This window comes from Chanodichthys erythropterus, chromosome 12 (genome assembly GCF_024489055.1).
Source record: "Chanodichthys erythropterus isolate Z2021 chromosome 12, ASM2448905v1, whole genome shotgun sequence".
NCBI classification, from domain to species: domain Eukaryota; kingdom Metazoa; phylum Chordata; class Actinopteri; order Cypriniformes; family Xenocyprididae; genus Chanodichthys; species Chanodichthys erythropterus.
Window position 1 is genome coordinate 26,329,616 of NC_090232.1, and position 13,239 is coordinate 26,342,854.

A 13,239-nucleotide genomic window follows, 5' to 3' on the forward strand; every position below is an offset into this window, starting at 1 on the left:
CTAACTGTGGTGCATATATGCTTGACACATTGAGTTGTGGTGCTCATGTGGAATATATATAGACAAACACATATAAATTGCTTGTGGTATAAATGGCTCAGGTGGTTGACTTAATGACAGAAATTTCATTTTTGGATGAACTAACCCTTTAAGTACTCGCACTCATGTCATTCCAAACTCATAAGACCTTTGTTGATTTTCAGAACACAAATTGAAATCTAAGAAAAATCTCCCAGAGAAGCAACAAATTTACCACATTCAAGATCCAGAGAAGTACTAAAGACATTGTTAAATAGTCACTGTGACTTAAGTGGTTTGAACTTAATATTATGAAGTGACGAGAATACTTTTTGTGCGGAAAAACAAAACAAAAACAACAACTTTATTTTACAATTTCCTCTTTACTCTGTCATTCTCGACAGTTTAAGTTGAAGAAACATTGCAGAGCTTCCATGTTCCACGTCAGAACGCCGACTCTGTATGTGCCAGCTCCTGCGTCAGCATCACACGCATGCATCGTGGTGCCCACGTGAACAGCGTCAGCCAATACTGAGCTGGCGTTCGGACGTAAACATGGAAGCGCTGCTCTGAGTCAACTGCGTAGGAGACTGACAGGGTAGAGAGGAAATTGTTGAATAAAGACGTTATTTTTGTTTTGTTTTTTCGCACAAAAAAAAAACATTTTTATCGATTCATAACATTAAGGTTAAACCACTGTAGTCACATTGACTATTTTAACAATGTCTTTACTTCTTCTCTGTACCTTGAATGTGGTAATTTCATTGCTTTCTATGGGAGATTAAAGGGTTAGTTCACCCATTTATTACTCACGCTCATGCCATTCCACACCCATAAGACCTTTGTTAATCTTCAGAATGCAAATTGAGATTTTTTTGTCGAAATCCGATGGCTCAGTGAGGCCTGCATAGGGAGCAATGACATTTCCTCTCTCAAGATCCATAAAGGTACTAAAAACATATTTAAATCAGTTCATGTGAGTACAGTGGTTCAATATTAATGTAATAAAGCGACGAGAATATTTTTGGTGTGCCAAAAAAACCCAAAATAACGAATCGGCAATTCGGAGCGTCAAAGTCACGTGATTTCAGCAGTTTGCTGGTTTGACACGCGATCCGAATCATGATTCGATACGCTGATTCATTATGCTCCAAAGCTTTCTGAAGCATTGTTTTGAAATCGGCCATCACTAAATAAGTCGTTATTTTGGTGGCGCACCAAAAATATTCTCGTTGCTTTATAATATTAATATTGAACCACTGTACTCACATGAACTGATTTAGATATGTTTTTAGTACATTAATGGATCTTGAGAGAGGAAATGTCATTGCTGGCTATGGAGGCCTCGCTGAGTCATCGGATTTCAACCAAAATATTTTAATTTGTGTTCCGAAGATCAACGAAGGTCTTACGGGTGTAAAATGGCACGAGGGTGAGTAATTAATGACAGAATTTTCATTTTTGGGTGAACTAACCCTTTAAGAAAAATCTTGAATTTCATTAAAAATATCTTACAGGTTTGAAATGACATGAGGGTGAGTAATTAATGACAGACATTTTTTGGGGTGAACTAACCCTTATTAACTTCTGTGGTTCCCATGAGCAAAAATGAAAGATTCCACACAATTCCAGCAAAAAAAAAATTGTCCTCATTAAGTCATAACTCAGCCTGCCTATCAAGTTGATTTCTGTGAGAAGGCCTATTCTCTTCTTCTGTTATAGTACTTCCAGTGAGCGCTCCTGCTTCTTCACTAATGTCTAACACAATGTCCTCTATGGTGGTATTTGCATTGAAATCAATCCCTCGACTCTTGAGTCTAAATCACTTTAGGATCTGTGTGTCTTCCTCTTCTGTTACTGAAAGACCCTCATGGAGTGGCAGCTCTCACACTTTCCCCAAGACGTCACTCACTAACTGTATGTTTAGACACCTGTGGCCCTTCAGTCAGGGATAAAAGGAGCCTCGGGGGTTCAGGGGCCTCACCTGATCTCCGTGGACCCCTCTCTCTCTCTTTGCTCTTACAGCTGAGGGCTGGATGTGTGTTTCTCTCCCACAACTGCACATCAAACTGGACCCCCTGCTCCACAGATGGCCCTGGAGGTTTCAGCGTCCCAGCATGCTTTGGGAATGTAGCTGATTATTCAGAACTGTTGTTTAGACAAGTGTTTGAGGGCTGAGGGTAATCAGTTTGACCAGAGACACTGGTTTAAAGAAAAGACTAACATGAAACCCCCCACCTCCCCTAACAGGCATCAGGTGGATTTGAGAGCAGAAACTACTGAATGACCTTACATGAGTTCAGAAACTTACATTTGATTTCTTTGTCTCGCTGTTTCTTTCACACAGATCAGATCAGCTCAGTCTTATTCCTCTGTCACGCATAGTAACTCACTTATAACATGGACATTTGATTTATGTCAAACTCCTATTTGAGTAAATGTAATTAGTTACTGTACTTAAAGGGATAGTTCATCCAAAAATGAAAATTAGAATTTTATCTGCTTAACCCCAGGGCATCCAAGATGTGTAGGTGTCTGTTTCTTCAGTAGAACACAAATGATGATTTTTAACTCCAACCGTTGCAGTCTGTCAGTCAAATAATGCATTGAAATGGTAACACCATCTATAAGCGTCAAAAAAATCATGCATAGACAAATCCAAATTAAACCCTGTGGCTCGTGATGACACATTGATGTCCTAAGACACAAAACGATCAGTTTGTGTGAGAAAACTAACAGTATTTATATCATTTTTTACCTCTGAAACACCACTATGTCCAACTGCCCTGCACATTACTATGAGTAAAATACTTAAGTACTGTTAAAATCAGATACTCTAAGAGTTCATATTAGAATTGGTCACTTGTAAATTGTAATCGAGTCATTTTCGCTGTATGGTATCTGTACTTTTACTCGAGTATGGTTTTCAGGTACTCTTTACACCTCTGACCAAGTGTTTGTTTGTTGGTTTAGGTGGAGATAGATGGAGAGAAGGTTGAAGTGTCTGGAGAATGGAACTTGGCCTCAGCACTGCTGCCCATCACCATCAACGGCAAACACAGAACTCTCCAGGTTCACAAACATACATGCGTACATGTAGGAAATAATTGGCTCTGGTCCGTTATTGAAAAGTTATGATGAATTATTGAAAAGTAATGCACACTTGAGGTGGTAATTTACTCCACTGGTGTAAATGCTTTAGTGTTCAGTCCAGTAACAATACGGATATTTTTCAACCCAGTATCGATCCAGTCCTCTCATATGTAGCTTTGAAAAATCTGATTCATACTAATTGGCTGTTTCTCCCTCATTTGTAGGGTCTTGAACCCTGCTCTTGGGGAACGACTGTTCTGCAGAGTTAAGCTCCACACTAATCAAACACACCTGAACCAGCTTATCCAGCTCTTCAAGATCTCTTGAAACTCACAGGCAGGTGTGCTGAAGCAGGTTGGAAGTAAACCTTGCAGGACAGTGGGTCACAGGAGCAGGGTTCAAGGCCTCTGTTCTAGTGAATCGTTTCTTCTCATTGAGCATTGGAAAACCTGATTTCATTCATTCAGTCATGTTACGAAAAAATTCATACATGGCATTGCATGCATTTTTTTTTTGTCCTAGTATGTCTTTGTTATATAAATTAAAAAAAAAAAAAAAAAAAAAAAAAAAAAAACTATTTTTATGAATATATTTAGCATTAATTTATTTTTTCAAGTTTGAGGTTGTCACCCTAACTGGAATTGTTCTTGGGGAAAAAAACCCACATTGATATAATAATGAATAATATCATTGGGTAGAGGCACTAAAAAGAGGTCCACCCAATTTCACAAAGATCTACCCACTTGGAGATTTTTGACCTCACCAGAGTCAATTATTCAACTTATTACATGGCTCTTTGGAACATTTGATTCTGATTGGTCAACTGTATTCTGATTTTATTTGTTATAAAGATGGCTAAACTATAAATTGACCTGCATCCCATCATCAAAACAGTCTCTTATCATTGCATGATCTATTTCTAAAAATGAAATCAATATGTAATTTATTTAATTATTTAGTTAGGTAGTTATACATGCAATATGTGTGATAATTTAGTCATTATTGCAAAATTACTGCAAAATTATAGCATTTTTAAACGTATTAGTATTAATAATCAAAAACAAAACAGTTCTTCTTTATTTGATTAACACAATTTAATTTATTAATATAGATTGTGTGATGGTGAGTATGTTTATCTGAGTTTTACAACTCATCCAATCAGAAGTTTAGTTTAGAGTGATCGATTTGTTTCACAATTTTTAATGACTAGTTCACTGTACATTTGTCCCTTATTTATACCATGATTACTTATCTATTTTTTCACCCCATAAACCTATTTTGTGTAGAACTACTTTCTTACACCACCTTTATGCAACTGTAATGAGGTCCGCAAACCAGCTGTGTATTTTTAGAAAATGAATTATTAGACACTAACATGTCAGCCAATCAGAATGAAGAATTCACCATTGCTGTAGTACTATAAGCACACCGCAATATACATTCAAAGACACTAACAGGTCTCACTGTTTCTTCTTTGAATGCAGTGCCTCTTGCGGACAGCGGCTGGGGAGATCACCCTGCAGTATCTGGGCACTTCAGTAAGTCTTTAAACAAGCACCTCATAGTGACATGTACCAATATCAACTGTGTCAATGGTTCTCAACTGGTTTTACTTCAAAACCCAGATTAAATGTTGGAGATAACGTAATGACCCGGCACAGCAGCATATTTAATGCTACTGTGTTAATCAAAATGTTCTTAAATTCCAACATTGGAATGAATTATTATTTATCTTATGTATTATTAAGCTACTAATTTTCCACAAGCACAAATGTTTATCTTCGCTGTAAATGAACTTGCATTTAATGTAGTGATGGTCATATTTTCTTTTATCTTGTATACTTTCATTCATTTTTTTTTAGTGAAGGATGAGTATTCTAATTAAGGATGAGCATGTCAGCATGTGTTCTGCCTAATCAGCTTTCTACCAAGTGACAGATAAATTTGTGCCAAAATACTGCACAGTTTGATTAAACAACAATGGATGACAAAAAAAGGGCAATTATGAACAAAAAAAGCTAAAAAGTTAATAAGCATATTTATTTTTCAATCTTAGCCATTCGTGATTATATGATCGATTGCATTTTAGAAGTATTTAGTATTGTTTTTAGAATAAATATATATTCCTGTTAGAATAAATACATTTTTGGTGTGTGACCCATCAGTTGAGAACCACTGCTAATATGAATGTTGTCATGGAAAGTTTGGTAACTGGTCTTAGATGTTTCTGTGTTAGTCATCTGTCTGTAGTTCATCCTCAAGTTTTTCTTATGTGAACCGTTCAAAAACTTCTTTTTGAACCGTACGATAATGACTGAAGTGTATATGGCATTAAACTTAAAGGCTGTGCATACCAAGGATGATAAATATAACAGTAACTATACAGTTCTAATAATCATTCTAATTCTATGAGAATAAGGAAGTCCACACCACAGCAATAACAATAACTACACAGAGGAACAATATTGTTGGAATCACTTTCAGAACATTTTCCAGCTCCTTGAGTGATAAAAGATGCAACCCAATCAGAATCCACCTGACTTTAAAAAGCTTAAGCATTTAAAGCAAATAAACAGAACATTATCATCCATTGGTGTGAGCGCCAATATAGTTATTGTTATATTTATTGTTCTTGGTGTGATGGTGCCTTGTTTGTTTGTGTGCGTTCATGAGCGCAGTCATGTTTTTCTGTGTACCTCATGCTGGGTGATATATGCTATATTATGTCACTCACTGAGGCATGTATCCTGTCTTTACACTCCAGTCGATCTGCCAAACATTCACACACGCAAACGCACAGAGACTCTGTGTGGTCAGAGCAGCGCACAGGTGTCTCAACCCAACTACAAATCAAACCAAGCCGTCCTGTCTTTGTTTACCCAAAGCCACCCAAACAATCAGCATCAACGTTCTGTTCGCTTAAACAAACAAACAGGGTTAAAAACACAGTAACTCTGTAAAAGAAGAGGAAATGCCGGCTTTCAGACTGCACACGCGTGCGCCTCATGGGGGGTCTCTGCTTCAAAGTCCTTCTGAGGGGATTTGTTTCAAAGTTTCCATGGGGTCAAGGCTATTATGGGATGCCTTCCGTTCATTCTATGTTAACAGGTCAGTGGGGCTGTGGTTGTCAGTGCTTGTCTGTTTCCATGTCAGGTCCAGCAGAAACAAGAGTTGAAAAGTTTTTAGGGTGTCCTCCTGTCAGAAAAGTAATATAGATGTTAGTTCTTAGTAATCGCGCTTAGAAATTTTGTGAGACCATTAGTAAAGCACCTCAAATTGCCTTCACTAACCTAGTGTTTCCCAACCCTGTTAATGGAGGCACACCGACACTACAGTTTCAAACTATTCCTAATCAAACCCACCTGATTCAACTTGGCCTGTTAACAGAGACTCCAGTGCTGTGCCCCTATAACCTCATTCACTTTTTCCCTACATTACCCCACTAATATAGTCCACTTAAAGGAGTGAATGAAAACGAGTGAGTGAATACGGACACTGAGTGCGCTGGAGTTTGTGCTTGCTTTTTAATAATCATTTGAAACTTAGCAAACTGGCAGCTCCAGTAGAAAATGTTTATCTTAAACTTTGTCTTGGAAACTGTGTATAAACCTATATTAATCATTTTAATAATCACTCAAGTTGTACCTGTATAATATTACACTGTAGCCACATTGGACCAGCGTGGTTTGGAAAATGGATGGATGAATGGAGACGGAACGGGTGCTGGGGGCGCCATTCTCTCACAATGCATTATGGGTATTCTGTAGCTGTTGTGTGCATCTGTTGTACACTTGTTATTGCGGTGCATTGTGGAATTGAGTGAGTGCACTCAATATCGTCCGCTATGGTTTTGGACACCACTACAAATGGCTGTTCCCTCAAATAGTGGCCTATTTAAGGGTATAGAGGGTGATTTCAGACACAGCCCAGGACCTGAAATGAATGGGTCTGGTACAAAATGTGTACTTTTGGTGTGCCTCCAGGAACAGGGTTGGGGAACACTGCACTAACCTACTTCATGGTTGAACAGAATTAGTCCTAGAATTAGTCGCAGGCCTTTATCCTTAAAAAAGAAAAGAAAAAAAAAAAATCAAAACTTGATGTTGTTCTTACATACATGATTGTATGTAAGAAATCTTGGTAACACTTTACAGTAAGGCATTATTTAAACATTATGAACTAACCATGAGCAATACATGTGTTACTGTATTTACTAATCTTCGTTAATGTTAATGAACGTTAATGAAAATACAGTTGTTCATTGTTTGTTCATGTTAGTGCATTATCTAATGCTAACAAGATTTTAATAATGTTTTAGTAAATGTTGAAATTAACATTAACAAAGATTAATAAATGCTGTATAAGTGCAGTTCATTATTAGTTCATGTTAACTAATGTAGTTAAATAATGAACCTTATTGTAAAGTGTTACCAAAATCTTTCTTTTGGCCATTTTTAATTTTTTATTGACAAGTGTACACTGATTTGCAAGAAATCCAAGTGCTTCAGTGCCTGAAGAAACTGAAACTGAAAAAAGACACTGTATTGCTGTCTTCACACTTCATTACACAGCGCAACTATTTTTAACTGTGTTAACAATACAAAGGTTTCTGGAGTACCAAATCAGCACATTAGATGGATTTCTGAAGGATTATGTAACATTGTTTTATTAGTTGACTGAATTAATGACTGCTGGAAATAAGGCTCAGATCACAGATCGCAGATTACAGATTAAAAAAAACAAAATGCCTATTAGAATGATTTCTGAAGGACCATGTGACACTGAAGACTGGAGTAATGGCTGTTGAAAATTCAGCTTTACCATCACAGAAATAAATTACATTTTAAAATAAATCCAGACAGTTCATTTAAATTGTAATATTTCATTTTTGCTTTTTTGTGTAATAATTGTAGGCCTAATTATGCATGAGGCATTTTACTGACCCCTACCTGCACAGAAGTGTAATTTGGAATAAATACATAATGGAAAAGTAGTGGTAATGGTCCCAGACTGTATTTTTTTTTTTTTTTTTAAGATTTAGTTTTAGTACCCCTCTATGTTGTAGTACTTCTCATAACCACATGCTATAACATCTAAAAGTTTCAGTTGTGACTTCATCTTGTTGCGCAGAGATTTAGTGTGTTGACCCCGGTCACAGAATCATCACCCTTCATTACCGAGTGTGACCTGAGTTTAGCTGAATGATGTAAGGCTTCCTTTGTTGAATTCCTGGAAAGTAGACATATTCCCTTCAGAGAGCTATCCCATGATTAATGAGTGAGCCACCTTTTCCTTTTGTTAAATATAGCACAGAAATGACATCATCACAAATATATAGCGGGGTTTTCACAATGACACACTGGTGAGGAAGTACCACTGCGGGTGAGAAACTTGTAAAGAACTAGTAATACAAAACTAGTGTTTTGTTGAGGACAGACAACAGTCAAAACATTAAAATAAGTTTTTTTTTTTTTTTTTTTTTTTTTTTTTAAACTATAGAAAGTATGATATATAGATTATATCTTATATACTTATATATAATTTGGAACAAAGTGTATGTATATATATGAGTGATTTAAAGTACAGCAGAACTCTGTCAGATAAAGGCTTAAAAAAACCTTATTTTTAATGTTTAATGAAGCAACATTAGATGTAACAAAACCCTAATGTACATAACTGATTAGAAAAAAAATAAGGATAAACTAAGAAGAAACAGTTATTTCAACGAAAATAGCAGGGGATTGTGGGAATGTCAATTTACATTTGTACTGTAAATTATACAATGACTTGTTATTTTTCACTTCACTTCATTTTATTTTACTGTAAAATTACATTAAATGTACCATTAGATCTATTACATTTATTCACCAATTAACTAATTTTTACAGTCTTTTACCGTTAAAATCACGGTCATTTGTGGACAAAAGTAATATCCGGTCTATGAACATTGACATCTTCACCCTTTATCCAAATATTATTAAAAATTTGTTAAAGATTTTGTAAGCACATTTCATAACTGTGCTTGGAGTCAGTTTTATTGTTTTTTGTTTTATGCAATGAAACATGCCAAATTGTGCAAACATAATTTTTGGCCAGGCTATCATATAAAGAAATTATGAACACCTGCAAAAACAAGAGAACCAACAAAATATTAATAACTTTTATTATTATAAAAGTTGTAGCCAATATATGCTTATTCCTGTGAACTTTTTGTTTTTCTATGCATTTTTTATGCCTATTTTTTGCCAAATAATTTTGTCAGATAAACACCTTAATGAAACCGGAAGGGTATATTTGTTTTTACTGACACATATAAATGGAGCATTTGCTAAGGTTTTGAGTTCTGTAATTGTTGCTCTGAAAATGGCCTTGGAGTTATGACCCCCCATTGCACTCGAATATCCATCTCAGCTCCCTCTCATCTCTCCATCCAGCAGTGTCAGTGGCCTGTTCTTTATGTGACTGTATTAATTAGCTCTTCATTTGCTCTGCAGGCTGTTATGAGCTAATGGCTCTCCATTAGTGTCTGTATGGAGAGCAGGGGGCTGATGCTCTTGGCATACTGCTGCTACTGTGTGAGGGAGAGAGACAGAATGTTTGTGTGTGTTTACGTTGGTAATCATTAAATTGACAAAACTGCTTTTCATTCATTGAGCATTGTGGAGGGCTTCACTCATCTGTTAATTGAATTAGACTGGGCACTGACAGCCTTTCATCTGTCTGAGACACACAAAGAAAAATAAACAGTTAGCCGCCCAGCGTGTGTTTGGAAACAGATTTGTGCTGCCATCTAAAGGAGGAGATGGGAAGCTTAGGAGAATATCATGGGAGATCAGGAGAGCCTAGCCTAGTTGTTCACTGACCATATGTTGCCATAAGTAGGTCTGAAATACACAGAGAAAGCCATCATTTAACATTCTCATTTATCTCATTGGCACTTTCACTGGATCCCCCTGGAAGTATGTGATTGGCTGATGGCTCAGCACCACATGAATAATACACATTCAAACGTGAATGCCTATAAACTAAACGTGTAAATTAATGGCAAGGCCGCATTGAAAGTCTTCTGTTTTCAGTTAAAAAGGTGTCATTTAAGTTTTTACAGCGGAAGCGATTCAATCAAAAACTTACTTTAGGTTGATTATAACGTTTTCCTAGAGCTGCTGTAAAGCCAAAACAATCTCTGTTCATTAATTTAATTATCACTGTGAAACTGCTTTGAAACGATCTGCATTGTAAAAAGCGCTATACAGTGGTGCTCGAATGTGTGTGAATCTTTTAAAAATTGTCTATGTTTCTGCCAAAATATGACCTAAAACATCATCAGATGTTCACAAAAGTCTTAAAAGTAGACAGAGAACCCAATCAAACAAAAATATATTCATAAAAATGATCCAGAATTACATATCTGTGAGTGGCAAAAGTATGTGATGCTCTAGGATAGTTAATTAGGCTCCACCTGTTCTTAGATGTTTTCAATCAATGGAATGACAATCACATGTCAGTTTGTGCCCTGTTTCATTTAAAGAACAGGGATCTTGCGAAGTCTGATCTTCATAACACGTGTTTGTGGAAGTTGTATCATGGCATGGACAAAGGAGATTTCTGAGGACCTTAGAAAAAGAGTTGTTGTTGCTCATCTGACTGGAAAAGGTTATAAAACAATCTCTAAAGAGTTTGGAATCTACAAATCCACACCCAGACAGATTATGTACAAATGGAGGAAATTCAAGACAATTGCTGCCCTCCCCAGGGTAACTTCTAAGCAACTAAAGGTCTCTCTCACATTGGCTGATATTGGTCCACCATCAGGAGAACACTGAACATCCATGGTGTGGATGCCAGAGTTGAAAGGCAAAAGCCACTACTCTCCAAAAAGAACATTGCTGCCCATCTGCAGTTTGCTAAAGATCATGTGGACAAGCCAGATGGCTATTGGAAAAAGTTTTGTGGACGGATTAGACAAAAATGAGAAGCATTATGTTTGGAGAAAGAATAACACTACGTTCCAGCATAAGAACCTTATCCCCTCTGTGAAACGTGGTGGTGGTAGTATCATGGTTTGGGCTTGTTTTGCTGCATCTGGGGCAAGATGAATCGCCATCATTGATGGAACAATGAATTCTGAATTATAGCAGCGAATTATAAAGGAAAATGTCACAACATATGTGTGTGACCTGAAGCTCAAGAGAAAGTGGGTCATGTAGCAAGACAAAGAGCCCAAGCACACAAGTCGCTCTACCAAAGAATGGTTAAAGAAGAAAAAAGTTAATGTTTTGGAATGGCAAGCCATTGTCCAGACCTTAATCCAATTGAAATGTTGTGGAAGGACTTGAAGGCAAGCAGTTAATGTGAGGAAACCCACCAACATCCCTGAAGCTGTTCTATACTGAGGAATGGGCTAACATTCCTCCAAGTCAGGACTGAGCAGCAGTTACCGGAAACGTTTAGTTGCGGTTATTACTGCACAAGGGGCTCACACCAGATACTGAAAGCAAGAGTTCACTCACAGATATGTAATACTGGATATTATTTGTCTCATTTGTTCAATTGGGTTCTTTTGCGAATATCTAACAATGTTTTAGGTCATATTTTTTGCAGAAATATCGAAAATTCTAAAGGGTTCACAAACATTCAATCACCACTGTATAAATAAAGGTGACTTGACCATGTCTGATACATATTACACACAAAAAATGACACAGTTTATGAAATTTCAAAATTAATTTGAGACCGTTAGTAGCAAGTAAATTCAATGTACATGGGTACGCTCTGCAGCATTTCCATCCACCTAAAAGTATCCAAAAGGACCACAAGCAAGTAATTTAACTTTTTTTTTTTGTATGTGCAGTCTTTCAAGATTAATGCGAAATTTAAATGAGCACACTGGGCTATTATTGAGTTATCATTGATTTTAGCCTGAATAAGATACAATGTGCACTAGACTTTATGCTGCTAAAAAAAATAATCTTAAAGAAAAGCAGAATGTGGAGAAATGTGTGTATGTTTGTCTTTTGGTTGTTTATATCATCTTCATTTTCTGTATTTAATTCATTGAGCTATCTGTGTACCCATTTCTCTGTTTTTCATGTGTTCAGTTTAAGCTGCGTGTGCTGAGTAAACTGGCAGCGTCCTTGAGCAAGCACATGCCAGAGAAGGTTCCTGAAGACACCAGTAGCATCCTCCGCTCTCCCATGCCAGGATCAGTAGTGGCTGTGTCTGTTAAACCAGGGGACAGTGTAAGTTACTTCACATTTTTCTCCCATTTTCTGTGTTTATGAGATGAATTAAAATTCATTCTGGATTGCTTAAAGGTCTCTAGGTGAATTGTCCCAAGTAATTACAACTTTTAAGGAAGCTGACCTCTAAATATTAGACATAAATACAATCAGACAGTAGTTAAATGCCAGTCACTTAGACACAAGATAAAAAAGGATAGAGGGATATTAGCAATAAATGTGGTATGAAAGTACACTTCTCCTTTAAAGGACAGTTCACCAAGAACTATCTGACATCATTTACCATCATTAACCAATCAAAGTGATAGCAGCAGTTGGACAGTAAAAATGCGACTTTTACATTGGATTAAAGCATTTTGAATAACGGCACATTTCCACCACCCACTGGACTGGAGTAAGCAGCACTAGGTGGCGCACAAAGAAAGGTTTTTTTATTTATTTATTTTTTTTTTTACTGTTAAAGTTTGTTATAGCTGCACTATGTAACTAGCGATTACATTACAGAACTACAAGTTATTTGAGGAGTAACATTTGCGCAAGTTCTTCCGCTGTTCTGCGTGGATAAATCTGATGGCTCAAGGTACACTGGTGTGCCCATGGATAATCATACAAGTGGTATCCAATGTCACTCAAATAAAAACAAAACTAAAAATAAAAGAATGAATAAATAATGAAAAATGGATGCATATTCATATTTTGAGCAGCTACATACCTAGCTTATTTAAAGGTGCCGAAGAACATGTTTTCAAAAGATGTAATATAAGTCTAAGGTGTCCCCTGAATGTGTCTGTGAAGTTTCAGCTCAAAATACCCCATAGTTATTTTTAATACATTTTTTTTAACTGCCTATCATTATAAATGCGCCGATTTAGGGTACGCGGCCCCTTTA

At 36.6% G+C, this 13,239-nt stretch overlaps 1 protein-coding gene across 1 annotated transcript in view; it reads left to right on the plus strand.

Moving 5' to 3' along the window:
- Positions 1 to 13,239, plus strand: part of pcca (propionyl-CoA carboxylase subunit alpha) — a 53,518-nt gene that overhangs the window by 34,549 nt on the left and 5,730 nt on the right. The window contains exons 19-21 of the mRNA XM_067402770.1: positions 2,992 to 3,090; positions 4,596 to 4,649; positions 12,210 to 12,350. Coding sequence (XP_067258871.1) covers positions 2,992 to 3,090; positions 4,596 to 4,649; positions 12,210 to 12,350 — 294 coding nt within the window. The remainder of the gene's footprint in view (positions 1 to 2,991; positions 3,091 to 4,595; positions 4,650 to 12,209; positions 12,351 to 13,239) is intronic.